The 12,509-nt window shown below is 44.3% G+C and overlaps 1 protein-coding gene across 4 annotated transcripts in view; it reads left to right on the forward strand.

The window, feature by feature from the left end:
• The window catches only part of sidt2 (SID1 transmembrane family, member 2), a 51,142-nt gene that overhangs the window by 33,323 nt on the left and 5,310 nt on the right, over positions 1 to 12,509 (forward strand). For all 4 annotated transcript variants that reach the window (XR_013791162.1, XR_013791163.1, XR_013791164.1 and 1 more), the window contains exons 20-26: positions 2,812 to 2,948; positions 3,910 to 4,018; positions 6,856 to 6,932; positions 7,869 to 7,915; positions 8,723 to 8,828; positions 9,221 to 9,331; positions 10,157 to 10,270. Coding sequence is in view for 1 of the 4 variants with exons in the window: in XM_079514771.1 (XP_079370897.1) it covers positions 2,812 to 2,948; positions 3,910 to 4,018; positions 6,856 to 6,932; positions 7,869 to 7,915; positions 8,723 to 8,828; positions 9,221 to 9,331; positions 10,157 to 10,270 (701 nt within the window). In the remaining 3 variants the exon portion in view is untranslated. The remainder of the gene's footprint in view (positions 1 to 2,811; positions 2,949 to 3,909; positions 4,019 to 6,855; positions 6,933 to 7,868; positions 7,916 to 8,722; positions 8,829 to 9,220; positions 9,332 to 10,156; positions 10,271 to 12,509) is intronic.

Consider the following 12,509-nt stretch of genomic DNA (forward strand, 5'->3'; position numbering starts at 1 on the left):
AGTCGACCAAAACTAGACTAACACTAAGACATTCCAGGTGACTAAAATTTGACTAAAACTAAATGAAAACTATTCAAGAGACTATGACTAAAACTAAAATCAAAATTTGCTGCCAAAAACAACACTGCTCAACTACACCAACTTCCAGTTCGGTAAATAAAACTACACCGTCTGTCCCAACTACACCAACTTCCAGTTCGGTAAATAATACTACACCGTCTGTCCCAACTACACCAACTTCCAGTTCGGTAAATAATACTACACCGTCTGTCCCAACTACACCAACTTCCAGTTCGGTAAATAAAACTACACCGTCTGTCCCAACTACACCAACTTCCAGTTCGGTAAATAAAACTACACCGTCTGTCCCAACTACACCAACTTCCAGTTCGGTAAATAAAACTACACCGTCTGTCTCAACTACACCAACTTCCAGTTCGGTAAATAAAACTACACCTGTTATCACGTCTTGTCCATTAACTATGTCCAGTCTCGCCCGTGATTTGACTCAGTCTTTACTCGGTCTCAGACCAAGGGACTGCCTATGCTACAGTGATGTAAATAGGTTTTCAATGTAATGGGTCCCGGGATGCACAGGTGGTCATTCAAATGAGTCCCAAAAACTTCTTATGAGTCCCAAAAAAGATCACACCTGTGTGAAGTGAGTGGTGCAACTCCGTGTGGTGGTTCGCAGGGCGGGGGGGGGGTGTTCCAGACCCCCAGGAACGCGCCAAGGGGGCCGAGCCGGTTCCGGCGTGCCGCTTAGCGTCCGAAACGGTTGAGAAATGACAGAGTTACCATGTGGCGGCCCCTCTACTGTACCCTCTACTGTACTGTAATGTACTGGCACCCCCGAAAGCATACCGTTAATACGTGCGTGTGTTTTTGTGTGTGCATTAGGTGGCGCACAGATGGTGAAAAACAACCATGCTGTTTTCGTGCTCATACCCAGATACCCAGACACCCACCCACACACATAGCTCCGTAAGGGAGTGGTTGCACCACTCAAAAATAATATTAATAAAACATTTTTTATTTGATTTTATAAAAAGAAAAATCTAAACATATCAAATAGGCCTATACAGTATATTTGTAATGTAGGCTAGTAGTATTAGCAAGCACAACTCAGTAAGAAATACTAATAGTGGGCAACAGTGGATTTAACATAGCTTAATATACCAACCAAAAGTTGTTTGCAGTTGCAATTATTGTACTTCAAAATATCGGCGTGTGTTACACAATGTGTGTTTCCCATTGTATCGGGTCTGCTTGTCACGCTAAAACATGTTCCCCTATATATTTCTGTCGGAGGCAGCGCCGTTTAGTTGAGAGAGTTGCGACATCTCCGTTCACTGCTTATTCGTGGGGCTGCATGCGTCACTGATCACTCCATTGTCGTCACTCTCTGTCTCTAAACAGCTCTAGTCTAGAGGCTGTGCTCAGAGCCAACATGGCGGCGTGCTGTGTTGACAGTGTTGTTACAGACTAGTGGTTCTACTACAACGATTCCTACTTGGATTTTATTTTTTATAACATAGGATACGGTCGGATGCGGGCATGCAAAAATGATCGTGTCCGTAGATTTTGGTTTTACCGCATTTTTTTCCCCCGCGATTTCCACGTGGATTATTATTACTGTGTATGCTGAGTACAGTAGTAGTGCATCCCGTGGACGCAGAGGTTGTTTGTGTATTGCGGCCCAAAACTATAAAGTGCGTTTTGGGACGCAAAACGCACCCTATTTACATCACTGATGCTATGTTTATGTTTACTAGTCCTTACCCGTTCTGAATATATGAACAGCAAATGATGTTCAGTGTGCGTAATCTATCTAATAATTTAGCGATGCGAGCAAAATAGACAGCGGGCGAAACAACTGAAGTTACGCGGAAAAGTGTGTCCGTCCCAACATGCATTTCACTGGTGACCCGGAAGCCGTCCCAACATGCATTCTAAGGAAGTATTCTGACTGACTGAAAGACAGCGGACAGACAGACAGCGACCGATCAAAATAGACAGCGGGCGAGCGATTGCTAAATTATTAGATAGATATAACAGTCATAACTATGTTTCCATGCGTGCATGTACAATAGCCGGGCTGTGTACGTATGCTATAATAACGTAACTTATAAACATGTATGTTTCTGTATATAGACACATAATGTGCATGATATATGTATTGTAGACACATCATTCATGTACATGATACTCTAGCAGGACTGTGTTTACTGTAGTAATATTATAAACAGGTTATATCTATGTTTCTGTATTGTAGACACATCGTTCATGTACATTATAGCCGGACTGTGTATGCTTTTTTTTTAACCCATTTTGGGCGGGAACCCCTTTTGGTGTTTTAAACATTATGTTATAATTTAGCTATTGAAAAATAGCAGATCTACAAGCTCATAGCGCGCCACCGAGTGGCGCGCTACGAGCTTGTAGGTCTGCTATTTTTGAAAAATCGTGAAAATATTTATTTCAGAAAACTGGAGGATTTAGAAGACATTTTTAAAATTTCGACGTCAGGCCTAAATGAGTTAGGATTTTTTTTTGGCTTTTGTGCCTTTATTGATAGTATCAAGTGAAGATAGAAAGGAGAGAGAGGGAGAGAGAGAGACGGGGGGGAGACACACAGCAAAGGTCATCATGAACGGGACTCGAACACGCGGCACGCAGTCAGGCCAAAGCCTATATGTAGCATGCGCCAGCGGGCCTATATGTGGCCACTTGGCCAGCGGGCGCCCCGGACTGTGTATTACATGCTTTAGTAATGTTATGTTTTATAACTTTTATTATGTCTCTGTATAGATACATCGTTCATGTACATGATAGCTGGACTGTGCATGCTGAAACTCTACCAGAAAAGACATCCAGACATCAACGCCAGTGCCTACACCGCATACGCCTGTCTGGCTGGAGTCATCTTCTTCTCTGTGCTGGGAGTGGTGAGTACACCCACACATGCATGCATGCACGCACGCACGCACGCACACACACACACACACACACACACACACACACACACACACACACACACACACACACACACACACACACTAGCTAGTGACACACCAGCGTTGACTGTCTTTTATGCTGTGTTCACACTGGATTAGGACATTTCTAGTCGATTGAATTGCATCATTTTGATCTCTGGGGCAAGGATTTTTCACATGCAGGTGTTTGGCTATTATGGTTATTATGGTTACATGTTTGTGTATATTATGGTTATGTGTGTGTATATGGTTATACCCTTTTGGTGTTGTAAGCACTATGTTATACTTTAGCTGTTGAAAAATAGCAGATCTACAAGCTCGTAGCGCGGCACCGAGTGCCGCACTACGAGCTTGTAGATCTGCTATTTTTGACAAATCGTGAAAATGTGGCGCAAATCTTTGAATATATATTCTTTCAGAGCCAACGTTTTTAACTCAAATCTTTGCTTCCGGGGGGGGTGGTTCAGTTTCACCCCAAAAATATATGTAATTGGCCACCGACCCCCATCTGAAAATATGTAGTTCCAGGGACCCACCAGAAGCAAAGATTTGAGTTAAAAACGTTCACTCTGAAAGAATATATATTCAAAGATTTGTGTCACATTTTCACGATTTTTCAAAAATAGCAGACCTACAAGCTCGTAGCGCGCCACTCGGTGGCGCGCTATGAGCTTGTAGATCTTCTATTTTTGTTGAGCTGGTCTTGTAGATCTTCTATTTTTCAATAGCTAAATTATAACAATTTGTTTAAAACACCAAAAGGGGTTCCAGCCCAAAATGGGTTAATACATCGTGTATATGGTTATACGTATTTCGCAGAGGGAACATGGTGATGCAGTATAATGGTTATATTATAATAATGTTTCAGGTATTTGATATTATGGTTAATATGTTTATGTGTATATGGTTATAGGTATTTGGCAGAGGGAACACGCCGTTCTGGATCGTGTTCTCCGTCATCCACATCGTGGCCACCCTGCTGCTGAGCATCCAGCTGTACTACATGGGCCGCTGGAGGATGGGTGAGTCACTATCTATTATACAATTGAAAACATGTACGCAAAAACATGTACGCAACCCAATACCCAAAGTCACCAGCTACTACGTCACTGACACGCTGGGTGCCGAAGCCAAAGCAGGAGCAACACACACTGCAACAACACACTAAGACGTCACAGACTTACCCTCCGCGTCGATCCACGGCTATCTCCTCATGTCGCGCCGCACGCCCACACTCAACACCACCCGCGTAAAAATTGTCATTGCACTGCCACTAAAGCCAGCTCCCGTCCACACTCGCAAACAATATCAATATCAATAATAAACACAAACACGCCACAAGCACCGACACCCCCGCCTAATTTGTTGCCACGTCTATGAAAACAAGCACAGAAAAAATGCCATTCAACACGCTACTTACACACACTACCACTCGCTTACAATACGCGGACCTGGCAACACTACATTCCCTCTCCCATTTGCTCAAAGCCCACCACGTGACCCACACACACACATACCACAAGTTGAAGAAGAAGAACTACACACCGCACACACTGATTCTAACTTGCACAGTTAAAATAATGCACACACGACCGCGTCGACACCTGGCGTGGTACAAGCGGGACAAACCGAGGCGCATATATGGATAACAACAACAACACCAACACTACACGCACACGCGCGCGCTGCAACAACAAACAGCTACGTACAGTGTGTGTGTGTGTGTGCGTGCGTGCGCGGGGGGGGATTTTGGATCGCCTCGCGATGCAGCGCAAATGGCACTTACGCTCGACAGTGCGACTAGGTACTCGCATTTGCGACTTAAAATATCACCGTGCGAGTTGTACAATTCACTTTGTAGCACCGGTGCGACTACAGAATCCGATCTTTCAAGCTAAAAGTTGCGCAGTTTACATCCAAAAGAATGTGTCCCTCTCTCGGTTCTGCACCGCTGCTGGAGAAGTATAGCACTGTCGAAGGCAGCGCAACTACTCCCCCCCCCACACACCCCACACACCCCAGAGAGGGAGGAGAGAGAAGAGAGCGAGAGAGAGAGAGAGAACACACGTCTTCACCCCAGCGAGGGAGGGAGACAGAGACAAAGGGAGAGAGATAGAGAAAGACACAGCTTTCCAGTCCTTACATTTTTTCTCAAATTGACCAGCAGAAAAGTGAGCCAAGTAGTGTGCCCTGAAACTTTCTTGCAAATGTGCATGTTGCCTGCACTGGCAGCCAGCAGCGATGTCAGATGAGCCTGTGCATTTCACGGTTTTCACCCTATATAACTTGAACGCATAGGCAATCAAGTCAAGACCATTAATTAATGACAGCTGTGTAGGGCTGACGATTGCGTGATGCTTCTATGTACAGGATTCTATAGGTCACCACTTTTGGTGTGACACACGGCTTCTGTTTCTGTTTACAATGCGTTGTCAACACCTGCTGAGTTCACAAAGATTGACAGATTTTGGAGAAGACTGATAGTTTATCCTTTAGTAATTAGGCTGTGGAAGTATTCACACTAGGCTACTTTTGGATTTATTGGGATTGGCAATTTGGGGAAAGGAGAAGCTCCACAACACCACATTGGTAGGCTCAAGGGGCTGCATTTTTATTCCTCTCGAGGGTGCATGGGATGATGTGAGCCCCTGCAGCAGGCTAGGGTCCGGGAGCCCCGCTCAGGTTAGCGGGAAATGACCGCGGGGTGCGGGTTGCCAGGTTTTTTTATAAGTAAAGTATTAAAAAAACAAAATTACAACATATATATATATATCATAATATATTTAAATTTACGTCATATTTAGGGGAATTTTGACCTAATTTCTCCGTTCATTGTCAATGGCAAATATTGACACGTGTGGGGACTAAAGCTGTATATACGAGGGCCCTCAAACACATTCTTTGATAACTTTTCATCGTGCTCCTAAAAAAATTTGTGTGCTACTACATTTTTCAAGTTAGTCGCACACGTGCTACCTGGAAAAATGCTAAGCGTCGAGCCCGGCCGCGCGCACGCGCTGCAACACAAAACAGCTGCATACAACGCGTGTCACTGTGGACTTCTGTATCTGTGGACTTCTGTATCGCAACGCGGGGCAACGCAACTCTGGGATGAGCGGGCCGAAGGCCCGCGAAATTCTAGTACAGTACATTATTAAACAATACCAGTAAGACGCCCTGAGGGGCGAGAAGGAAGATCTGTCATGATTCTGGAGATCAATCATTCTGTTGAGCTGGTCGAGTCGTCATTGTGATGTCAGAACGTCATTGTGATGTCAGAACGTCATTGTGATGTCAGAACAGGCCAGCTCCATATGGAGAGTTAACCCATTTTGGGCGGGAACCCCTTTTGGTGTTAGCATTATGTTATGCTTTAGCTATTGAAAAATAGCAGATCTACAAGCTCATAGCGCTACGAGCTTGTAGGTCTGCTATTTTTGAAAAATCGAAGAACGAATGACATGTAATGTAGGCTAAAATGCCTACATTATAAATTGGAATGCCTGCAACACTTCCGTGGTCGGAAATTGTGGCAGATTGCGTCATTTTCTAATTATCTGAATCGAATCGGGAGCAAAAAAATCATGATATTAGACTGGATATAGTCTGTTATTTTGGATATTGAACTATTGTGATATGGAATAAACGTGTTAAAAAAAAATATCGGACCGCGAAAAATCGGTATCAGCAGATACTCAAAATCAAATGATCGGATTCGGATCGGGAGCAAAAAAAACGATTAGTGGTTCTGAACATTGTATGGATCAGGAAAAGAATGTTGATATGTTATCATTAATAATTAACAAATGTGTTTGTGTCCGTGTGCGTGCGTGCGTGTGTGCGTATGTGTGTGCACCAGATTCTGGAGTCATGCGTAGGATTGTGTACGTCATGTACACAGACTGCATCAGACAGTGCAGTGGACCCATGTACGTGGTGAGTATTGCTGGAACCATGTATACTTATTTCGTTTTAGTCAGTCTTCTGAATCATTTCTTCAATTAGTTTTAGTCATATTTTAGTCATCTGAAATGTTTTAGTTTTAGTCGACTAAATATCGTGAGATATGTTGATACAGTTGATTTTGTTGACTAAAATGTATTTTGGCGGGCCTTGACGGTGCCGTAATGGCAGATTTTATGATCGGTTACACGCTGAAAATAGCAGATCTACAAGCTCACAACGCGTTGTGAGCTTGTAGATCTGCAATTTTCAGACCGCAACCAAGCATAAAATGACTTGTCTTTTAGTTCTACCGGATCTCTTCTCCACTAGTCTTAGTTCTACTGGATCTCTTCTCCACTAGTCTTAGTTCTACTGGATCTCTTCTCCACTAGTCCCTCCCTAACATTTAGTTCTACTGGATCTCTTCTCCACTAGTCCCTCCATAACATTTAGTTCTACTGGATCTCTTCTCCACTAGTCCTTCCCTAACATTTAGTTCTACTGGATCTCTTCTCCACTAGTCCCTCCCTAACATTTAGTTTTACTGGATCTCTTCTCCACTAGTCCCTCCCTAACATTTAGTTCTACTGGATCTCTTCTCCACTAGTCCCTCCCGAACATTTAGTTCTACTGGATCTCTTCTCCACTAGTCCCTCCCTAACATTTAGTTGTGTGTGTGTGTGTGTGTGTGTGTGTGTGTGTGTGTGTGTGTGTGTGTGTGTGTGTGTGTGTGTGTGTGTGTGTGTGTGTGTGTGTGTGTGTGTGTGTGTGTGTGTGTGTGTGTGTGTGTGTGTGTGTGTGTGTGTGTGTGTGTGTGTGTGTGTCACTGATTTGTGTACTGTACAAAAATGATCACTGCCTGACATAACCTGGTCCCCTCTCTCCCCTGTGTGTGTGTGTGTGTCCGTGTGTGTGTGCGTGCATTAGGACCGTGCGGTGCTCCTGGTCATGGGGAACATAGTGAACTGGTCTCTGTAAGTTATTCTCGCTGACGTTGTTTTCTTCTGAAAATCAACCGATCTACAAGCTCATGACGTGTCGCCCCAGCAAAGCGCGGTGACCTTGTAGATCGGCTGTTTTTGCAGAGCGACAGTGTCCTACAACACCAGTATAAATCAACCTTAAAGGTGTAGTGAAATGAAAAATACGGTGTTCACACGTTTAGACCATATCCGTGGTCATCATATGGGCATACCTAACAATGGATGCCAAAAAAATTGAAGAATTCTCATTTTTGTGTGTTTTATATCAAAAGTCCATAAAACATTTTTTTAATTACTTCCTTAAAACTTAAACGTGCTGCGTGATGACATGTAGAGCTACACATCAATAAAAGCCAATAAACATCATCCAAACACAGCTGCTACTGATTACAGAAATCCAATTCAAGATGACATCCAGACAGTGTATTACTCGTTTTCAACTCAATCATCACACTAAAATATGTATATAGGTTGTGTACAGATTAGAAAAAAATCCCCTGGTTTTGCTGCACGTCTCTCTGTCACTTTGTTTACGAACCACTCTGCGTACGCGTGGACCTACTTCCCAAGTTCCCATAGTCTGGAGGGATCAACGCTCTGGTTGGTTCAGAAACTTTATCCTGCCGTCTGAGGCTGAAACTTCAAAATAAAATGCCCAAAAAAGCCATTTCACTACACCTTTAACGATGCAGCTAAATTAGTGAAGGTTTGATTTGAAATGCATTTTTATTACAATCCATTTCTCTCTCTCTCTCTCTCTCTCTCTCTCTCTCTCTCTCTCTCTCTCTCTCCCCCCAGGTGTGCCTATGGTCTGATAGAGAGACCCAGTGACTTTGCCTCCTACCTGTTGGCCATTGCCATCTGTAACCTGCTGCTCTACTTTGCCTTCTACATCATCATGAAGGTGTGTATGTGCGTGTATAAGATCCATTTGCATTGGCTATGCAAAAATAGGAGATCTACCAGCGCAAAGCAGCACACTGTGATGAGTGCGAGCATACATTCACATGCAATTGTTGTTGTTTGTTATAATTTTTTGAAAAATATCGAAAATATTTGGAATCTTTTCCATTTGAATCTTGACTTGTCTTAACGCAAATCTTCACTGGCACTAAACGTGTGTGTGTGTGTGTGTGTGTGTGTGTGTGTGTGTGTGTGTGTGTGTGTGTGTGTGTGTGTGTGTGTGTGTGTGTGTGTGTGTGTGTGTGTGTGTGTGTGTGTGTGTGTGTGTGTGTGTGTGTGTGTGTGTGTGTGTGTGTGTGTGTGTGCGTGTGTGTGCGCTCTGTGTGTGCGTAGCTACGGAGTGGCGAGCGTATCCAGTGTTTAGCGTTGGTGCTTATTCTGTTCACGGCCGTGGTTTGGGGACTCGCTCTGTTCTTCTTCTTCCAGGGACTGAGCACCTGGCAGGTCAGTGTCACGCACACACACACACACACACACACCCTCACACACACACACACACACCCACACACACACACTCGCACTCGCACACACTCACACACTCGCACTCGCACACACTCACACACTCGCACTCACAGACACGCATGCACGCATAGAGTTTTAAAACCTCCGTACACACTGCACCCTTGATGTTGTAAAGTTGATTCTGACTGGTTTCAGTCATTCATTTTAAATGGACTGCATTTATAGGACTGACTTCTGCACTGCCTATGGAGCTGGCCTATCGGCCTTTGCCATTAATGACAATAAAGTACACCCTCTCGGGTAATATTATTTAATTCACACACCGATGGCGGAGGAAACCATGCAAGGCACCAACCTGCACATCGGGAGCAATCAGGGGTTCAGCGTCTTGCTCAAGGACAACTTATTAAGTGTATATTAACACCTTGGAGGCCCAGGGCGGAGTTCTCCGTCCAAGTTCAAGGTCATGGTCAAGTGCCCAACACGGAGATTGATAAATAGGACGGAGATTAATGATAACAAAACCGTTCGCATCGCTCTAGAGCCTTGGAGCGCTTGTTGCCCGATCCGATGACGTGTCAAGAAGTGACACGTTTTTAATGGGTTGCATTGTGGGTATTGTAGTTGTAATGGGTTGCTTTGTGGGTATTGTTGTTTTAATGGGTTGTATTGTGGGTATTGTAGTTTTAATGGGTTGCATTGTGGGTATTGTAGTTTTAATGGGTTGCATTGTGGGTGTGTTCTAATAGAAAACACCTGCAGAGTCTCGTTGCATTGTGGTCATTGTAGTTTTTTATGTTTTAATAGAAAACTCCTGCAGAGTCTCGGGAACACAACAGAGACTGCATCCTGCTCTCCTTCTTCGACGACCACGATATCTGGCACTTCCTGTCCTCCATCGCCATGTTCGGCTCCTTCCTGGTACGTGTGTGTGTGTGTGTGTGTGTGTGTGTGTGTGTGTGTGTGTGTGTGTGTGTGTGTGTGTGTGTGTGTGTGTGTGTGTGTGTGTGTGTGTGTGTGTGTGTGTGTGTGTGTGTGTGTGTGTGTGTGTGTGTGTGTGTGTGTTGCGTGTGTGTGTACACTGTGTAATTTTGTTTAGAGGTATCTAAAGAGCACTATCAGAAACGTAGGGGAGAGCTGCCATGGTTGTAAAGAGTGAAACGTGCAAAATGTTACAACCATGGCGGCTCTCCCCTACGTCCCCAAGTATCACGAGACTGTCCACCGTTTCCTGTCTGGCATCCAAATCTCGCGATACTTCCGAGACAGTGATGTACTGGGGCGCCCGCTGGCCTAGCGGTCCAGGCGCATCATGCCACATATAGACTCTGGCCTGACAGCGCGTCGCGTGTTCGAGTCCTGTTCATGACGACCTTTGCTGCTATGTCTCTCCCCTTAACTCTCTCTCCCTCTTTCCTGTCCGTCTTCACTGTAACTATCAATAATAAGCCAAGGCACAAAAGCCAAAAAAATGTAATCTTTAAAATGATGTAGCATACTATGCAAATCGAAGAGCAAGTGATTAGAAAACAACCTGTGATAATGATGTCTTCTTTTATATTCCTGAACCGATTATATGACGGTCTCAGTCGTTCAGGGCCGGATCTACCATATGGGCACTTTGGCCCCTCAAAAAAAATGATTTTTTTTTAGCTCCACAGAAAATGTCCCTGCTAATCCGAATGAAATAAATGGTGTCTAACAAGATTAGTGTTTTATTGTTGGTGAGAAGGGCAGCTGAAAAGTGCAATTGTGTGTAAAGCAGCAACAATGCGCTACATTGGCTGTCACTCTGGGGGGGGGGGGGGGGGGGGGTAGGCGACCGGAAACAGGCCAATATAACGGCATAAAACTGCCCCAAAACGGCTCCAAAACAGCAAAAATATTGCGTGCGCGTGAAGGGGGGCCCTTCGAGCTTCAGTGCCCAGGGGCCCTCCGAGGTGTTAATCCGGCCCTGCAGTCGTTCATAAATAATGTTTGTTCACGAGCTGGTCCAGCCGGCTCCATCCGCTGCCATGTATAGAGCGTTGCAGTCCTGTCCCCTATTATCATGACGAGCTTCTTTTTTTCCCATAGACGTTACAGAAAGTATTTATTTAAAGGTATATTCAGTGATTTGACTTAATCTAAATATCACTTATTTTTTCTTTTTTTCTGGATAATCCTCCCTACTATAGAGTGTGCTGACCATATAAGGAGCTCCTCCCTGTCCCCAGTGAGCCCCTGGGGTCAAAAAACCCTAGTTTCAGTTTTGGTGGCGGGTGGCAAAGCCTTCATCCAATCAGGATGAGAGGGGCCTTCCTCCGATCATGATCGAGTGGGGGCGGGCCTTGGTGCACATGCTGTTGGCCTGTTGCACTTCCCCCCACTGTAGAGCGTGCATCTGCACATTTTGTTACCGGGGCGGACTGGGTGGTTTTCCAAATCACTCAAATCACTGAATGCTCCTTTAAAGAACGTTAAGCCTCGGACAAAGCCAACTCGGATGGTGACAACTCACGACAATAAAAGTCACCCTTTGTCAGCCTTCTGATTGGTCTTTCTGCCTTGTTCCGCCCTGGTTCCGCCTTGTTTATGTTGAATTTGCAAAAACATATTTTTTGGAAAAAACTAAAAACAAACATGGTATGCCCAGTCACCACGCTGCATCTGTGATGTTCCTTTGTACTGACCCCAAGTTTAAAATAAGTATCTATATATATATATATATATATATATATATATATATATATATAGAGGCAACTGAAAAACATGTTATTTCAATGGTAGTGGATGGAGAGAGAGGATTTTTGTCCAACCACGAAACCGCAACCAATGGGTGCGAAGAGGGGCACAACCACGGGTGAATTATTTGGGCCGAACAAATATTTAGAAAGAAGAAAAACAACAAAAAAGGTGTTGTACACTGCCCTTTTTTTTTTCTTTCTAATTATTTGTTCGGCCCCAATTTTCATTTTTGTTTATTGTCATGATTTGTCACCATCCGAGTTGGCTTTGTCCGAGGCTTACAGGTCTTGAAAGAAATACTTTCTGAAACGTCTATGGGAAAATAAATTAATGGGAAATTCTCTTCCGGGCCACTCGTGGGGGGTGGGACTGCGACGCTCTATGTCATGGAGCTTCCGATGCTAGGTTTACCGTCCATGAAAGCGTCCATGAA

This window comes from Electrona antarctica, assembly GCF_951216825.1.
Source record: "Electrona antarctica genome assembly, chromosome: 11".
Lineage (NCBI taxonomy): Eukaryota > Metazoa > Chordata > Actinopteri > Myctophiformes > Myctophidae > Electrona > Electrona antarctica.